Raw genomic sequence first — 18260 nt, 5'->3', positions numbered from 1 at the left:
GAAACGAATAAGCGTAAAATTCCTAGCCTTGTTGCCATAGTTACTTGAAACCTGCTGTAAAAGAAGGTGGGAAGAAAGGGAAAGGATGAAAAGTAGAAAAAGAAGAGAGCAATATCATGGTCAGGCTTAGGCCATGTGATAAAGAGAGGTGATGATCTGGAAGGAGCAGGAACCCAGTGATGACACTCAGAGCAGGTTTTCCAAAAAACCAATATTTCTGCCTTCTGGCTGCTATTGAGTTGATTCAATGGACATTGGTTATTTTTAAGTGGTTGCCACAGTGACCAAATGCAATGTCCTGGTAGGTATTAGACCTGCAAAGGCAGAAAGGGATTGGGTGGGGAGAGACAGACTTCTCCACAATTAATTTAATAAAGAAATTGCCTAATTTTAAACATCAGACTGATTGCTTTTCTACTTTATAGAGATTTTAAAACTTGCAGCAATGTCTTGCTCAATCAGAACAATCTTTTTAGCCTTTGTGTAAGTTGGCAGCAGAAATACTCCAGCTTTACAGAAGCAGAACTGCCGTCATATTGCATCAGGCAGTGAGCGCTGTTCTTCCCCAAATGCAGATAGGACCAATGCACCCTGTGAGACACAGGCTGAAAATCTAAGAGAGCTACTGTGGTTGAGTAACTGTGCTTGTGAATATTTCCTATATTACTGTTTTATATTCTACTGCTAACTTTGAAGTCTGTCACGTGAGCATGAAGAAACAGATTGTATTCATTAAGGGTTTTGGACTAAGTGATATGAACATATCACTCTAATAGGTTATTTTATTACTTGTCTCTATCTCATCTTTTTATTCCTGCTCTTTTTAAGTGCCTTCACATTCTTAGGACTGGCAGGTAAAGAAATAACTTGTGTCTGCACCCATACCAGTGTAATACAGATTCATGTACACTGGAAACACACACAGTTGAAGTAAATGCATTTGGTAGTTTGATGCTCTACATATTAGTTTGACCATAATAGAGTTTGTATCAGCATTCATGCAAGAACTCAGGGAAAACACTGGAGTAGTTATGAGACTGGTCTGTCCTAGTCTAGCACTGTATTTTCTAAGCACTTTATTTCCATGTCAAAACCTGTCTTGGTCCCAAGGAGAAAACTCTCCCTTTTTTTACTGCCTCCTCTGTCACTAAACTTACTGAGACTTTCTCCACCCAATTCTCTGCTGTGCTGTCCTTGCTCAGATGACACCATTGTGTTTTGTCTGGAGAACAAAAGGCAACCCTCAATGCTATGGAGAACTACACTTTACTACAAATACGTTTTCTCTGAGAGCTGGCAGGCCATATTGTTAGCACTGGGGGCAAGAGATTTTTCTGCTGGTTTTACAGTAGGGAACATTCACTTTATATAGAAATCTTAGAAGGAAAAATCCTCCAAAACAAAACAAAAATAACAAAAACACTCCCAAACAAAAACAACCTCAAAAAAACCCCAAAACAACCCCACCACCCATATATAGCAGCATTGGCTAAAATGATTATACAGCATGAGACAGTTGTGTGAGGTTGAACAAAATTCACTATCAGTAGGTGTTATTACATCATTACATTCATTAAAGAATCCTTGCAAAGTAATTCCTTCTCTTCCGACCACACAATTATGGTTATTGCTTTCTGTCATGTAATTACCATGCTACCAAATTATTTCCACATTTGAATCATAAATTATCAAGCTTCCAGATCTAGGACACTCAATCTTGCACTAGCAGAAGAGATTGTGAGCTAATTTGATGCCATGGTCAGTTACAGTCTTAAGTTTTCCCTTTTAAAAGTAACTCAAGACATCTCCAGCTCAAACTGGGGAGAAAGGGGGAAGAGACAGATTGAGAGTTTAGCTGATACTCTCTCACACTTGAATTCCTAAGGTTGTTGTATTCCTTACCAGCACTGTAGCAGGACTTGCTCAGAAAGGTGAGAAATTCTTTTCTGTCTGAAGACATGAAGGAAGACAGCAGCTGTTGCTATAGCAGTAACCACTGCAGCAAGAGAGGAAGGCCACGTGGTTCCCAGTCTTACTGTGGTGGAACAGAAGCAGAACACACAGGGCAGTCCCTAGGAGCAGAGCAGTACAGGTTTCTAGTGACAGGACATATCCTACAGATGAAAGCTGTTATTAAACCAAGCTGTGAAATTAAAACCAAGTAGATATTTCGGAACAATAGCAAGTACAGACAAGCCCTATAATCTTACAAATCAAAAGCAAATACTGAGCTCTAACTTATAATTAATCAGTGAAACTCACATAGCCCCATTCTTTCATCCAGTGCTACCTGAGGGGAATAAGAACAAAAGGAAGCCATTAGCACCATTAAGGTATCCAAACTCAAGAATACACTATCTCCAGTCCTCTTTAAGCTACTGTTCTCCTCTTTGGATTATCCCAAGCATTCCCATCCTAAAACAGCCATATGCCAGTGTGTTTCAGTGTTTTGTGCCAGAGGACTAGGGTGCTGACTAATCATACAATTATTTATTGCAATAACTTCTTTTAATAATATTGCACTGATCCCCTTACACCCAGCACCTTTAAACAAAGAAATGGTAAACAGCTTGATAATTAATGCTTTGATTGACACAGGCCAGAAGCCACTTGGTGGCACTGTGCCCATATGAACTATTTTTGTCACTAGGCATACTGACAGGCAGTGGAAATCCAGCCCACACTGGATTTCCCTTTCCAAACAGGGCCAGGTCCCTTCAAGTCCCATGAAAAATGGTTTGTTGCCACCCTCCCCCTATTTTTAAGTCTGTATGGGCTGCAGGAAGGATCCCTGGTTTAACATCTAATCAAAGCAAGGTGAAGTCCACTTTCCATCTGCAATTCACTCTCGCTCTAGTCCAGTATGAAAGAATTTGAGCCTTCCCACAGTGAATGGATAAGGGGAAGAAAGAAGGAGAAAGGTAGAAGGAAATAAGAAAATATGGTGCAACTAGCAGGAAAATAAGAGAAGGAACTCTTGCAAATGGTATTCTGTGGGTAAAGGAGCAAAGACAATCAGCAGCTAATGAACAGTCAAAGCAGATGAGGGTAGAGTACAGCCTGTACTGCAAGCTTCATGCAAGAGCAGCATAACACACTTCACACCAATGAAGATCAAATTCAGTTGTAGCTTATTTTTCCCCTCCAGAAGTAATATAACAAACTATAAGGTGCCAAGATAGTCAGCTGTCCTTATCTGCTTGTGTCTCACTACTCATTTGTACAGAAGTCTAACAGTGCTTCTATTCTCGGAGATAGGGAGAAGGGGCAGGGGGTGACACTACTTTTGTGACAAGAGAGCAGTACTGAAGGGGCAGCTTTATGCAGTAACTTTTCTAAAGCAAGAAGCAGCAGGCAGTACCAGCTTTAGCCATCCAGAAGACATGCCCTATTTGCATCTTTCCTGTATGTCCATCAAAAAATGTTGCCATCACAATAGAATTAGAAGATGGTCAATTAAGACTTGCTCTAATTACTAGAAGACAATAGCTAATACTGACTTAGTTGCATAATGAGAGCTCTGAATTCAACCTGCCTATCACACTAGAATTACTATGTCTAAGTACCCACACACACTTTTTGCTGCTGGGGGAAGAAGTTTTGGGTATTGGGATCCACAGGACACTTATCTAAATTCAGTAAATACCACTTACTTGTTCAGCCTGTTTTTGCTTCATGATGTTGCAGTAATAAAGCGACACTCCATAATAAAATTTCACTTTTGGGTCTGTTATCACAGTATGAAAAACAAAACTTTTCCAAGTATTCAAGAGTTTTATTGCCATTTGGAATATGTTTATTGTTCAAAAACACTGCACTGAAAAAAAAATCTGTAACATACGTTCTCACATTCTTTGTCAATTTTACCTTTACAACAATGTAACTTTCAGGCAGATCATGCAGGAAAACCACTCTCACAATAAAGTCAAAAACTACTGAAAGGCACTTGGTGTCTTTCAGATCTTAGACTAGACTCCGAACAAGTTTAGTTTTTGCCTGTGTAAGAATTACATACAACTAGAATAACTCAAACAGTAGGAAAAAATAAAATCCACTTAGAACTTCTTAAAGAACAGTATCAGGCTTTGTTGCCTTCCTTCATTCAGTGCTATGCTTTTGTTTTTCCAAGCCTTCTTTAAATAGTGTGCGTCATAAAAATGGATGTTAATGAAGTCTCTTTACTGAGAAAAGGCATGCAGTGAGGGAAGAGGGATGGCTGCTCACTTCCAGGCTGCCTATCTACACATTTGTTCTTGTAGATCAGCAAACCACTGCTTAAGTTAAAAAAAAAATAGAATAGGAATGAATGCACTCAAGTTAAATGGCTTTTAAGAATATATTAATACATAAACAATGATACCACCTACAGTTCTGTTTACTGACCTCTGTTCATGTTGATTTTAAAATGAGTTTTGTCAAAGGGCCACTTTTGTAGACTGTTAGATAAAAAAGTTGGTTTTCAAATATTGCTTGTTATTTGGGTGGCTAATGTTTTATTAAAAGGGTAGTTATTAAAGATCAGTAAGGCAGCAAGACTTTAAATGTAATGGTTTACATTGCTGAATAGTACTTTTTAAAAGGCAAGATAAAAAAATTATTAGAAGAATTCTTGGTGGGGTCATATTCATAATGGGTGTTTGTTTCATCCCCACTGTAATTGTCACAGCAACTGTAGATGGCATGTCTTCCTTGGTTGTCATTCAGGATGAATACATTCCCTGGCTTATTTCAAGTAACATATCTAGTTCTTTTTCTCCAGCCTGCCAAAAGAAAAACAGCTTTTGTAAGAGTGAATATTGAAATACAATTGCTATTAAAAAAACTTTATGAATGAAGGACATTGGTCAGTAACTTATGCAGAGACAAGTCCACTTTCAGTTTTGCACAGTCTCATTTTTTAATCTATATTTCAGAAGGTTTCATCCTCTACTGCTCCACAGTAATTTCTTGAGGCAGAAGAGAGAAAAGAGAAAACCCATAATCCTGATCACCAGGATTGCTTGGGGCAGCGTCTGCACTGCTTGCTACACAACAAGGGTGTGAGACTGATCACAGTCTGTTGCCCAGGCACACTCAGTTGGCTCCACCCCATGTACGGAACAGTCAGCTCTGACACGTTCTGTGTGACTTCTCTTCCAGACATACAGCTCCTTCACAGTTTTATGGATGTTTCCATCTCAAGAATCAGTTACCAAGATGGACACATGCAGGCAAACCAACAGACTGCACAAAAAACCCCAAAATAGCAGCTGCTGAAGGCCCTGTCTACACTCTCTCATGACCATAAGGGCTTCCTGCCTTTTCTATGTGCAGACCTCAGAAGGTTCAAAGGAGGTGCGAAGTAAAAAGTTCTGCCTGCTTACAACAAGCTTGTTAACAGGTTTGCAAAAAGTAATGAAGTTAAACAAGTTCAGAAACCATGCAGAGCTTTGCACCATAGTTAAAAATCACTAACAGAGTATTCCAGTTTATGACTTCCCCATTTAAAAATGTGACTTGCCTGTATTTGATCAGTCGTCCTCCTTGAATAAGTTGTGCAATTTCATTAGTGAAGTGGCATGCAAAAAGAAGCCAGTTTCTTGGCTGCACTTTGTAGGCAAATCTCATGAAAGTCAAGGAGTAACAACACAGTGCTGCAAAAGATGATAGATCTTGTTAAGAGACTGTAAATATCTGCATTTTGTTGAGTCACAATATTCCTACTAGTAAAATGTAAAGACAGGCACAAGATTTGTTGCTGCTTATGAGTTTTCCAACAGCCCTACAAACATGTCCACTTAGAGGATCCAATGCAAGAAAACACAAAACAGTGCTCATTTTTACTACACAAGAAAATCTACATAGCTGCAGCTTTCCATAAAAATTGATTTTACTCATACACTATCCTGAGATGCAACTGAAGTCTTTTTAGTTTATTATCTAAATTACCTCAGCCAGAAAATAAGAGTTTATCTCAATGAGACATAGTCTGTCATATATGTTTATTCTGACAATTTCTAAACCAAAATATTTTTAAAGACACTAATCACTTAAATACAGTTCTTTCTAAGAACATTTTAAGATCAGGAGCTTTCAGTGTCCAGGGAATCATGAACACTCAGAAACATGAGGCTTTGTTATCTGCTTTCCAGAAAAATGAGAAACAATTTGCTCTACGCTCCTACCATAATTTAAATAAAGGAAATTAAAACCCAAGAATTCCCTAGTTTTGTAAAGTTCTGACAGGCTTAAAGAAAATTGGTAAATTAATTGTTCAAGGAAAACAGACTTTTTAAAAGTAAAAATATTTTTTCATCCTTCAGGTTCTATACACACACCAAACTATATATACCTGTAAAAATTTAGAAAGGTGTCCCAACATTGCTGAGCTGGGTAGCTGCCACCAAAACATCATTTGCAAAACAGTTTTGCTGTACTGGAGACTATTTAAACTAGTCTTCTGTCTCAAGGAAGCTGATTAAGGGACTGAATTACTCTAAGCAGAGCATAATGATAATAGGACTATAAAATTTTTCAAGCCAAAAATATTTTGCTTGTGGGAAGAAGAATTACTCAGAATTAAGTTAAGTGAATTAAGGAAGAGATATAATGCCAAAGTTAAGCTAATAAATTAAAACAGCAAGATTTCTAATCCTAGAAAAGAATTTGAAGATAGAGACAGACATCTAGGCAAAAACTACACATGTTCCAAAGAGAGGTAGAAAAATATTGCTTATGCATTTTAAAATAATTTCTCATTAAGAGTTACAAAAGTCTCTCATAGAAAACTGCTTTGCAAGGAGTTAAGCCTTCTTTGCTGCTTCTTGCACCCTGCTGACCAATCCTTACCATTTCTTCACTTTGTCAGTGCTGATAAATATTTAAATCTCACACTAACCACAAAGGATCATTGTTCTTTATACAAAGAATAAAATTGAGTAAAGAGATACATTTTGAACAATTGTGTGCAGTATCTTAAGATAATAGGGCTTATACTTCAGGAGAGAGTCTGGTCTTGAAAACTGTTAAGGGTCAAGGGCTGCCTCACTCTCCCCTCCCAAATTAGTGGAAAGCTTTACAAAAAAGAGCCCTGCAGTTTTTCAGTAACTCAATTTAAATGGCCTCTAAAGTTATGTAAGAAGAGATTTGATATCTACATCAGTTTTGATCAAAAGTTTGCAGACAACTAATAACATATCACTGCTTAAACGACAGAAACTGTGTTCTGGAGTCAGTTTCCTAACAAGAAGTTTGTCTCAGGTCTTACCAAATGTCATTCTGCCACTAATAATTTCTGGCGATTTCTTCATGTCATTAAAAGCAGCGACAGGAAGACCCCAGTTGGCAACTGGCCCCCAAAAGTGCTGTGAAGAGGGAAAAAAAATAAAGTTAAACAGAAACAAAAATCTCCTGCAATATTCTTACAAGTTTTTTTCTTAGCCACACAAAACCACAAAGCAGGGTTATTGGTAAAATTCCAAGAAAAGACAGAGACTATTTTTAATGTCATAGAGAAACTAAACCTTTCTTTTAGTGGGATCTACTCTTCAGAAGGAAAGGTAAAGGAACCTACTCTGGATTTTCTTTCAGATCAGAGAGGAACTATCTAGAGCCATTGAAATAGAATTCTCTGTAATTATAGCTTAGCAGTCATAAACCATCTGATTGGCATTGTCAGATACTTCACATTTATAGCTTACTTCTGGACAGAGAATTAGCATTTCCCTCTTTCATTAAGGCTCCTCAAAAATATAATGAAAATGTAAGGACTTGATGAAGTGAAGAACTGAATGTGTTTTCTTTTTATGCTGAGGATGAAGAAAAGCTCAGCAAGCATCTTCTTGTGAGTGCTTACACCCTCTCTTTGAGAGCAGGACCAGCAAGTAAAGCAAACTGTTACCCAGAGCTACACCTGCAATTGCTGAAACCATCTGGTGATTATTTAAAACTCAGTGATTCAACAAACGTTGGAGGAGAGCAGTTAGCAACAGGTGTGTACAGACATAGAATAGAGACAAGAAGTGGAAGGATCAAATCAGAAAAACTGACAAGTTTATTTTGATGAGTATTATCTAAAAGACTCTAAACTGAAAAAAATAGTGACTTAATTTCAATTTCTGCTACTGTTATGAGCATCAAGGCTTCACAAGAATTCTTTCCACAGAAGATGCACACAGTATTTGCCTCGGCTTCTTCCAAGTAGAAACTCATTCTCAGAAGTAACTTGGCCAGATACAACAAAAGAGATGCACCTCACAAGAAAAAGCTTTGCAGATACCAGCTGTATCCATTCTTTTGACACTTTCTGTAACTTCTTTAATGATTTGGCATTCCCAGGGGGCATTTAAATTTCTTGCAATTTTAATTCTAAGATACTCTTGCCAGTCTTGCTTGTAACAGTACAGTCGGACTAAAAGCCACACTTGTCCCCTGCATTTGAAGTAGAAGAAACTTAAATAGAAAAAAGTGAGTTGAAGTTACACACACAGTTTTGATAGTTCAACTTCAGTGCAATCTGCAAAATATAGTATTTCTGCAAATTCAGATTTATAACAGTATTCTGAAGAACAGAATAAAAGCATTTGTTTGCTATATTCCTAGTGATAGGAAAATTGACATCTGTAGTGGTTAAAGCCTCTCAAGTGCATCAGAGGTTACATGGCAAAACTGAGGAGAGTTGCATGAGTACATGGTATTTACACTGTACCACCAAACCAAAGCAAACTTAAAGTGGAGAGACACTACCTGTACTTGGTGATGGTTTTATAGTCATTTCAGGGGTCTCATTTATACAACTGCAGTTTATGAAAAATAAGCTTTTTTTCTTGAATCTCTGAAATATTTACAGCTTTTAAGAATCAGAGTGACAACTTCTGTTTTGAAAAGTAAATTAAATACATTTGGGATTTTTACTTAATCAATTGCCATTAGAACATAGTGAAATAATACACCATAGATTATGGACCATTCAAATCCAGGCTGTGCAAGCTGAAGAATCATCAGTAAACAAAAGTACTCCAGCAGTAGCTTTTCACTGTTGACAAGGAGTTTTATTTAGAACCTTGAGATAGCTATCAGGCTTTAAGTGCCTCCAGGCAGGCAGCCCTTTGAAGTCTCACAAAAATTAAAATATACCTATAAGCTTGTCTTTTGTCTAGGTAGAAGAGCAAATCTTCCATAGCATTATGAGTCACAATACAACAGGCATAAAATTCCCACTTCCAGTTTCAGGGGCAACCTGAAAGGGTCCAGGACAGAAGGAGAGTGTAAGGCGAGTTATTTTGTACATTTACTGTTTGGTCTGAAGGCCGTCAGAGATAAGCCAGGTAGTTTGGTTATGTAACAGTATTGCTGTTATGTAGAAGAAAGGTTTCACGCTGCTCTGATATCCTTAGCAAAAGAGCATGTAAAAGACAAAGCCCCTTTAATTTAAGACATTCTGAAGATGACTCGGTCATGTGAACCTCAGACTTGCAATTAAATATTCCTAGTGCATCACTCCTGGAGGTTAGTATTATGCCTTTCAGGTGCCGACAAAGTCATAACAGTACTAAGGGAAAAAGACAGCAAGTTACTGAAGTTAGGAAGAATGTGAAAGCAGAAATCCCCCCCCTTTTCTTACCGTACTGTTCAAGTGCACCATCATTGTTTTCCGTTCAAAAAGTACATGAAAGAAAAAAGAAGAAAAAAACCACATTAGTGTCTTTCATGATCTACATAGACAAAAGCATACCACAAATAGAAAACAGACAGAAATCAGGAAGCTGTCATGGCATTAACTTTGAATAATGCATTGCTGTTTAAGAAATCCCATTTCCCACAAGAGCTTTCACTGTGACAAGTGTTCACTGCTCTTTTTCCCAGCTATGTAAAATCCCATTATGGTCAGTAGAAGACATTCAACCCTTCAGAGCACCCAAGATCCCACCCCAGCTACTTGAAAGGATGCCAAAATACATGAAGCTTTGTCATGACAAAGCTAAACAGCCTAAATTCTTCAGTGAAAGCTTTGAAGTTGCTTGGAATTCTCTGTACACCTCTGTAAGTAGGTCAAACCAAAGATTGCCAGATATCTTCCTGTCCCTAAATTTGGGCCAACTGTGGCTGTGCCAAGCATGAGCTATAACACATTCTTAGTGACATATACAATTACACTTCTGTCATGTATGGGGTTCATTTCAGTGATAATCTAGGTACCAGTTTATGTAATAACTTAATGATCTATGCACAAAAGATAGACTACAGCATACATTTAACATTGTTTGCTATGAAGCTTTTGTAACAAAAGCTTACTAACTTTTAAACACCTTTCTAATAAAGGTACTGACAAGACTTAGTTCTGAATTATGACTTACAAGAAGACATTTCTTGTGAGAAATAGATAGGCTAATAGAAAGTCTGAGTTGCAGAACATTTTGTAGCTACAACTTCCCTCACACTGATTTCCATGTTCTTAGATGGCCATTTTATAAATAGCTATGGTAAGGGAACAGTCAGGTCTGTTTAGGAAATCACAAAGGATGTGTGTTTCAGTGAGTCTTCACTACCCGCTGGTTCAAGGTGCTTCGTTTCAATGCCCTTGTCTCGTCTAACCACTAGTTGTTCGTTTTCTCTTTAACTGATCTACAGCAACAGTTGACTGAAGTTCACAAGACAAATGTAAACTTAACTTCCTTCATAAAACCTTAACTACAGAAGTTCAGATGTGTCTTCTGGCACCATGTTTTTGTGCCAACAGAAGTCAGCCTTAATTTTTAAAGTGTAAGTTGTTTCCAGGGAAGTGAAAGCCTAAAATAGAATCAAACTGATACTACTTTAACAGAGTAGGCAGCTCTGGCTAAGGTCTTACAAGGTTATCCTTACAATCACATGGGAGTGGAAAACATACTTATAGAAGAGGGCAAACCAAGGGCACATAGACTCTCCCAGGAAACAGGCATCCAGGCCCAAAGGTCTACAGCCAAGAGAGTTGCAACACATGCACCACATCCAATAGTGAGGATACTGCACCATGTGCACCCATCTATTTCTGAAGCGTCTCCATTCCAAATTAGTAGTTTCCAAGAACTAAATTCAGTGCCCTGACAAAGAAAACATTGTACTAATGTTTTCAGAACTGTGAACAACAACTGTTGGACTTACTCAGTTTCCAAGCGTCAGTTTTCTGTACAAATGTCTAGACAAGACAAGAGGAATCCAGGGGTGACAATACTTTGTATCGGTAGTAAGTTCATTCCAAAAAGGCAAAGTGGGAAAGACTTAGTTCTCTAAAATTTCTGCATGTTATTTTCCTCATTCTGGCAATAAGAATATTAGTAGGCCAGAGACCATTCTGCAAGTATAGGAGAACTGTCACTATGTGTTTCCCCCATACTGCCATCCCCTAAGTGGAAAGGGCACTACCCTTCTGCAAAAGGGCAGACTGTTCAGTTCTCAGAGCACACAAGACAAGCAGGTGTGTGTCCTTCAGTTTCTAGCACGCCTCACAGAGAACTTTTTATTTTAAAGTTTTTAAGTCCTCGTGTTTAAAGACTTACTAAAGAGAACTAAAGTTTAGCTAATTTTATTTTTCTTACCGATGCTAACTCCTCTGAAGTTTGTTTAAATTAGGAGACAGTTCCTAGACAGCTCACATCAGTCTAAGTGCTCAGGCTTTCCAGGGAATGAACTATCTTTATTTCAAAGCCCTCTATATTAACAGAGTCCCTACATTTGCATTAGTGCTGAGTCATCAGGAAGAGACATTTCAGAAGTGCCCCAGCACACTACAATGTCGATGCTTCTTTTCCTGTTACCAGGAGATTTTTGCATTCCTTTCAATTAATTATGTGATCAAAGCAACTTAGGCTCCTACCACAAGAAAATGACAGCCTGTCTAGAATCATGCGTTCTATCTTAGAAGAGGAAGGAAGCTGTTTTATTAGATGTTTTTCAGAAGATGTTTTAAATCAATAGGATAGGAAACAAGAGGATGCATTTGCCTAGTATTAGTGGCTTAGATAATATGACTATAGTGACAGCTGTCATTTTTAGAATCTGGAGAAAAAAATGCAACTTCAGGTTCACAATACCTAGAGCTACCAGGCTTTAATATGCTAATCAGCTAGTTTTAAATAACATTACTGCAGCATTTTACAAGAAGCAGGGAAAGTCTAGCTACAGCTTACTACGCTCACTTTGAAATATTAGGACACAGGGTAAATTTGTATTTATATGATTTACAGTTATTCAGATCCCTATTAATCACCACCAGAGAAAAGCCAGATATGAAATGGGCAGAACAATTAATTTTTAATGACAGTTTTAAAAGCAACTTCTCCTGTTTCTTTGTGCAAGATCTAAAAGCTAACCCATGACATAATGCAATTCTAATGCCAGATATACCCACCTGAGCAAAGCAGCATGCAATCATTATGCTTGCTTTCATGTTTGCAGGTTATGAAGCTGAAATTGAAGCTACTTATTCCAAAAGATGTCTTCAAGTTTTTGTTTGCCCCAAGCCATAATAATGGAGCACTTAATCCACCACTTTGAGTAAACTAAGTTATTCTATTGAGGATCAAGCAATCTAAAGTCTATCACTGGTACCCCAAACAGCATCTTAATCCATTAATTCTGACAAACAAGTTTCAGGTTTATAAATCCTTGATTCTCTGCAGTTATTAGATGCTGATTTTTAGAACAGACACCATAGTGTCAGAGCTTTAAGGACATTTTTTTCTCCACGAGCAAAGAAAGGCCTTTTTTTCAGGGTAGAGTCCTGTAGTCTGGGGAAGAAATCGCCTTCAGGAAGCAATACTAAGAGATAGCTCTCCATTTCTTCCTATGCAGAAGACAGACAAGTCTTTTACTGACAGCTATTTAAATTTTAAATTCAACACAAAGCAAATAACTTAAACACACCTTCCAGTGAGCAACAAACAATGCTGAAAGGCCAGAGCAGATGGAGCAACTGACTTTAACTCTTCATGACACACCCAGTAACAGGAGTACAAATTAAGCAGCTATCTTCATTATAGCAAGGCAAAACACATTCCATCCACAATGGTAGAAACATGTGGAATGCTCTTTTTACTGAAATACAGTCACATACACAGCTTGTTTGAAAACTAGGTGAAATACACCTGAAAGTTTGGGGTTTTTTTTAAACACTCTGAGCCTTGGGTGAGGATAGAGATATTTCCAGTAACTGTGATGACATTAGGAAGCAGTTGTTATCTCATCTGGATGTTTGTTTTTCTAATTATAAAGCAGATTACTGGTTTAATGGCTATTTACATGCTTCACATGAATGCTGTTACAATCAACTAAATGTTAACACTCAAATGCATCTATCAAGCTTACATGGCATCTTCAAGACTTTCAAAAGGAATCACAGAAGCCTGCTCTGGACTTTTGTTTTGCTTCAAGGTTGTTCTGTCCCTTCTCATATTTTTGTCCCGCTGTTTCTGTGGATTTTGATTTTGTGAATACTGAACAATTTGAGCAGAATTTCCAGTGCCTCACCATCCCCACGGTAAAGCACTTCTTCCTAATATCCAATCTAAGTCTATCCTCCTTTACACTATAATCCTTTGTCCACACAGCCTTATACCATCTCCTGCTACTTTAACCAAGACTACATTTCTCAGATAAACAGATGTCCTCCTACATGCTTGCTCAACATCAAACACCATGTGCAATAGATGTAGGCAAAACAGCAAGCAACAGCTATAGCGAAAGGTTGCTCAACCACCTTTATTAGAAGAGACCATTTTTATTTGTTTAGTTCGTCAAACAGCCTGTCAGCTAGAGAAACTTCAGCCTGCCTACCCGAGACTGTTCCTGCACAGTGGTTCAACAAGATTTAAGTATGCCAAAACTCTTCTTTAAGGCAGTCTTATAGTTTAAGTCCAGACTGCCATATCCCTTACCCCAGCACGCAAGACAAAGCTTGACACAAGCTGAGCTGTCCGGGAAGTGACTTAAGCCACGTTCCGACGACAGCGAGACTCCAACAAGCCTCTGAAAGAGACACCTATTTACACGTACTCAGAGACTGAAATAACCCATCTTCAGGCGGCATCCACGATCAAGCTCGCTTCCGCCAAAGGCAGAGCGAAGAAGGTCTTTCTGCCCTTGTGTCAGGCAGCGGTCAGGCTGTCCCGGTCCCGGGCTCCTGTGCCCGCTGCCACCCCCGCACCGCAGCGAGCCCCTGCCCGCGGCGGGGCGGCACCGGCGGCTGTCACAGCCGGGACGGGAAGGTCACGGAGGGACGCAGCTGCCGCGGCAGCTTCGAAGCGCGCCGCGTCACTTCAAGGTCAAGGCCGGTTTGCTCGGGCCGGGGCGGGACAGTGACAGCCCCGACCGCCCCGGGGGCCGAGGTGACGACGGGCTAGACAAGGGGAACGACGAGACTACGACACCTCGGGGCCGGCTCCTCGCTGCCTTCTCCCCCGGCCAGCCGCCGGCGAGGGCGACCTCGCCAGGGGTCAACCGGTGCCAACCGTCCGACCCCGTCCCGGGCGCCCCGAGGCTGCGGGGAGCTGAGGGGTTCGGGGACCGAACGCTGGTCCCTGCTGTCCGCCCGGGCAGGGCGGTGGGCTCGGCGATGACGCCCCCCGCGCCGCGCTCACCTCATCAGGTAGTCCCTGAATTCCTTGCTGCGCACATACTCCGCGGCCTTGCGGCCCAGCGCCGCCGCCATGGCGTCTCGGCGGCAGTGGGGTACCCCTCGATCGCCCGCCTGGCCCGGCCGCCTCACGCCGCGACGCCGCCGCCGCTGACAACTGCCCCGCGCGCCGCCCGCCGCCCACTTTACGGCAGGGCGCGCGCCCCCCCAGCCCGCCCCGCCCCGTCACCGCGGCGCTCTCGCCGCCCATTGGCCGCGGCGGCCCCGCCCCCCGCGCGCGCCCGGCCCGGGGAGACGGCCACGGGTAGGGGGAAAGGCAGGGGCCGTAAAGCAACGCGGTGGGAGGTGGGGGGGAGAGCGTCGCAAAGCGCGGCGAGGAGGGGTCGCCGTGGGCCGAGCCGCCGGCATTCCTCCGCAGCACGCGGGGCTGCGTCGCGCGGCGGCTCCGCGGGCCGCGATTGGCTGCGGGGCCGCGGCAGGTGGCTCCCCATTGGCGCGCACCGCCCCTCGCGGGGCGCGTGGCTCCGCCTCCCGTGGCGCGAGTGCGGCGTGAGGGGAAAATGGGGCGAGGAAGGGGCGAATGGGGGCGTGAGGGACCGGGTGACACGGTGAGGGTGGCAGAGCTCTGGGACGGACTGAGCTGGGAGGACGCGGCGTCGTCCTGTCTGGAAACATCCCAAACCCACCTGGACGCGTCCCTGTGTCACCTCCTCTGGGTGACCCTGCCTCGGCAAGGGACCTGGACTGAATGATCTCCAGAGGTCTCTTCCGACGCCAGCTATCCTGTGATTCTGTGATAAGTACTTCCATAATTTTAGTTGGAATGCTGCCCCATCTCTCACCAGCACTTTCTATTTCATACCTGAGCAGAGGTTACTTACGTAGAAGGGAAGATAAACTCTAACCTTGCTAATACTATCTCTAGAAAATATGGGCCATACAAATTCTTATATCTTTGCTCAGTGCACTAGAGATAGTGAAAATGGATGTTTATCTCCTGTGCTTTCCAAAGACTTGCAGCCTCAGTTTTTAAGGTCTGGAGCTGAGCTGAGAGTGCAGCCTGGGGCACAGCTATGCATTGTTTCCTTCTGTTTCCCTCTTCCCTGCAGGACCTCAGGTTAAAACAAAACAAAACAAAACAAACTTGAAAACACAACAGGTAAAAAAACCCAAAAAAAACCCCCCAAAAAACCCACCACAAAGCACACACACACCAAACCCAAAATGCTCAAAAGCTGTATCAAAAAGTCCCAAAAAAAGCTTCTCTTCACATTTCCTCCCTCATTACTTGCTTAAGGAGGAGCAGGTTTGAGGAAAAGCATGGGGTAACCTCTCCTTCTATAAATATTCAGCATATGATATGACACACTGCAGCAACACCTCGCCGTGTGAGTGGAAGTATTTTAATCCCCTTGGAATATTCCATTATGAAAAGCCAAAATGTAGCCCAGCATAGTTCTGTAGGCTACTTAGACTCTTATTTAAAAGCAGCAGTGTGAATCTGAACGAGATCTCAAGGAGTCATTGATTCCAGTTGATTTAGCATGCACTGACACAAGGAGGCTGTATGGAAACCAGTCCTGTATGTTCAAACAAAATCCTCAAGTGGTACGATTCCACATATCCTAGATGGCCAGGCTCAGTCATTAATATTACAGCTACAGTTATAGAACTAATTGTTAGCCTTACATAATGAGGCTAAAAATGTAGTCTTATTCCCCTTTACTGAAAATTTGTAATTTTTTTTTTTTTCACTTCATATAGGGAGCAAAACAATAATCTGCCTACATTGGGAGGTGTTGTTTTTTAGTTTTTCTTCCTGGAGTAAACAAGTTCTTTTAACTTTTTCCCACAGGCTGTGCCTATAACATTTTTTAACCTTTTGCCTACTTCATTTGTGTTTAGCTTTCTTAAGGCATAGCCAAGGGTCACCGTGTCTCAGTCAAAGCCTTACCAGCAGTGCAGCACTCTTCTCCAATTTTGAGAGTATCTCACTTTATTTTTTTTGTTTTCAAAGCAGTTAATGGAAAAATCATTAACCTGAAACGAGTCCAGAAGGAAGCAGTCCCACATGACAGGCTCTACCAGTTACGCAACAAAACCGGCTAGCGAGGATTTGAAGTTTGCTTTTGTTCTGTATATATTTATAGAGCTTTTATTTGCACACATTTTTTTTAGCTTTTTTAAAAGGATATCAAAAAGTGTATGAAAGATTCCCTTAATGTATCCATGGCTTTTCTTTTACCCCTTTTAGCCTGTTCAATAGAGAAATTAGATTGGATTAGACATGAGTTACTCTTGGGAAGTCCATGTTAGGTATGCTTTTGAGCATGTTGTTCCCTGTATGAACATTAACTTGTAGTTTAATAAATTGTTGAAGCAGGTTTTTCTTTGTGGTGTGTTTTGGTTTGGTTTGTTTGTTTTTTTTTTTTCTTTTGACTTATAATTTGCTGAGTTTTTGTGAACCCCTTCTCTTCAGACATGTGCTCTTCTCCAGTGCGGGACTGTCCTGTCCTTCCATGACCTGGAGGAAAATCACTAATCATCTCAAAATGATCATTTCAAATTGTTTTTGTGAGGGCCTGGTGGATTTCACAGCAAGTTTCATTAGGTTTTACCACACATATTTTTTCCCCTAAAATATATTATTCCACCTGTTTTGGTTTTTTTTTCCTAGTCTGAACTATTCTTCTTCCTTTTTTTTTTTTTATGCTAAATTCATACATATTTTGGGTTATTATTAGCACACTTCTGCTTTTATGTGTCATGGACCCTTTCTGCATTATTTAATGACTGCAACTTCCTTCGTCTCATTTTATTTTCTGATGCTTTTATCAAACTCCTTTAATTGTCCTTTATGTCCCATGATAGTTGAAACTGATTTCATAGCTCAACCTTTCTGATTCTGTTATCTGCAAGCTGACACCATTTCTTTATTTTCATCCCCTCATAAGTCCTTTTGGCTATTTACTTGTTCCCTTTTAATTTTTAGGTCATTTTGTGCTGTGAAGAAGACAAGCCATGTGTGTCAAAGGATGGCTCCTGTGTTTCTTCTTATCAGAGCAAGTAATTGTAGCTGGTTTGGTTTTCAAGCAGACAGGTCCCCTGCAATCTTTTATCCCTTAGATTATCTTCACAAATACCCTGCTTGCCATTTCCTGGAATTTCTTCCTGACATTCTCATTGCTTTCTTTTGTTTCTTGTTAGCCTTGTATTTCTGACATTTGCAAGGAGATACTTCTGAAGTTTATTTGGCTGTCTAGTTATTCTCCTTATTTTCCCTCAGCCTTTGGCCAGGTCGCTACATTTTTAACTCACTTACTGACTTTTGTTACTGTTGGTCATTAAGCGACAGCTTTTCCTCGCTGGATTTAAAAGCTGGTGAGCCAGAGTTCCCTTCCGGGTTTTCATCTGATGGGCTCTAAGCTGTGCAGCAGTTACTCTGCATGGGATACTCTAACAACAGAGGCTTTCTGTAGATAACAGTTCTGCAGCCCCTCATCCCTTGCTGCCAGCACACATCCGCATTCTCCTAAACTGCTATCTGCGGCTGGGGCCATGCAGGAGAGCATTCCTGACTCCTCCATTCCTGGCTCCACAAATCTTCAGTGCTAGTGCATCCAGCGCTGGTGGTTTTGCCCACAAGGACACACACATGATGTAGCCAGGG

The 18260-nt window shown here is 40.9% G+C and overlaps 1 protein-coding gene across 1 annotated transcript; it reads right to left on the bottom strand.

Annotated features, from left to right (window-relative positions):
* Nucleotides 1–3754: 3754 nt before the first annotated feature.
* MPC1 (mitochondrial pyruvate carrier 1) lies at nt 3755–14785 on the bottom strand. The gene is made up of 5 exons (XM_038131477.1): nt 14595–14785; nt 9602–9605; nt 7247–7343; nt 5501–5633; nt 3755–4760 (listed from the first exon to the last, which is right to left on the bottom strand). Exons 1-5 carry the CDS (start codon nt 14663–14665, stop codon nt 4742–4744), a joined length of 324 nt encoding a protein of 107 aa, XP_037987405.1. The 5' UTR covers nt 14666–14785; the 3' UTR covers nt 3755–4741.
* Between the last annotated feature and the right edge of the window lie 3475 nt (nt 14786–18260).

This window comes from Motacilla alba, chromosome 3 (assembly GCF_015832195.1).
Source record: "Motacilla alba alba isolate MOTALB_02 chromosome 3, Motacilla_alba_V1.0_pri, whole genome shotgun sequence".
Classification (NCBI taxonomy): domain Eukaryota; kingdom Metazoa; phylum Chordata; class Aves; order Passeriformes; family Motacillidae; genus Motacilla; species Motacilla alba.
The sequence above is the reverse complement of the archived record's forward strand: the minus strand, read 5'-3'. Positions and strand labels throughout refer to the sequence as shown.

What these genes read in the sequence shown, in the direction of transcription:
- MPC1 (XM_038131477.1), bottom strand. Translation starts at nt 14,665, where the DNA reads ATGGCGGCGGCGCTGGGCCGCAAGGCCGCGGAGTATGTGCGCAGCAAG. An exon ending in TAGTGGCAGAATGACATTTG is followed by an intron (nt 5,634 to 7,246) that starts GTAAGACCTGAG and finishes CATCTTTTGCAG; the next exon opens with CACTGTGTTGTTACTCCTTG.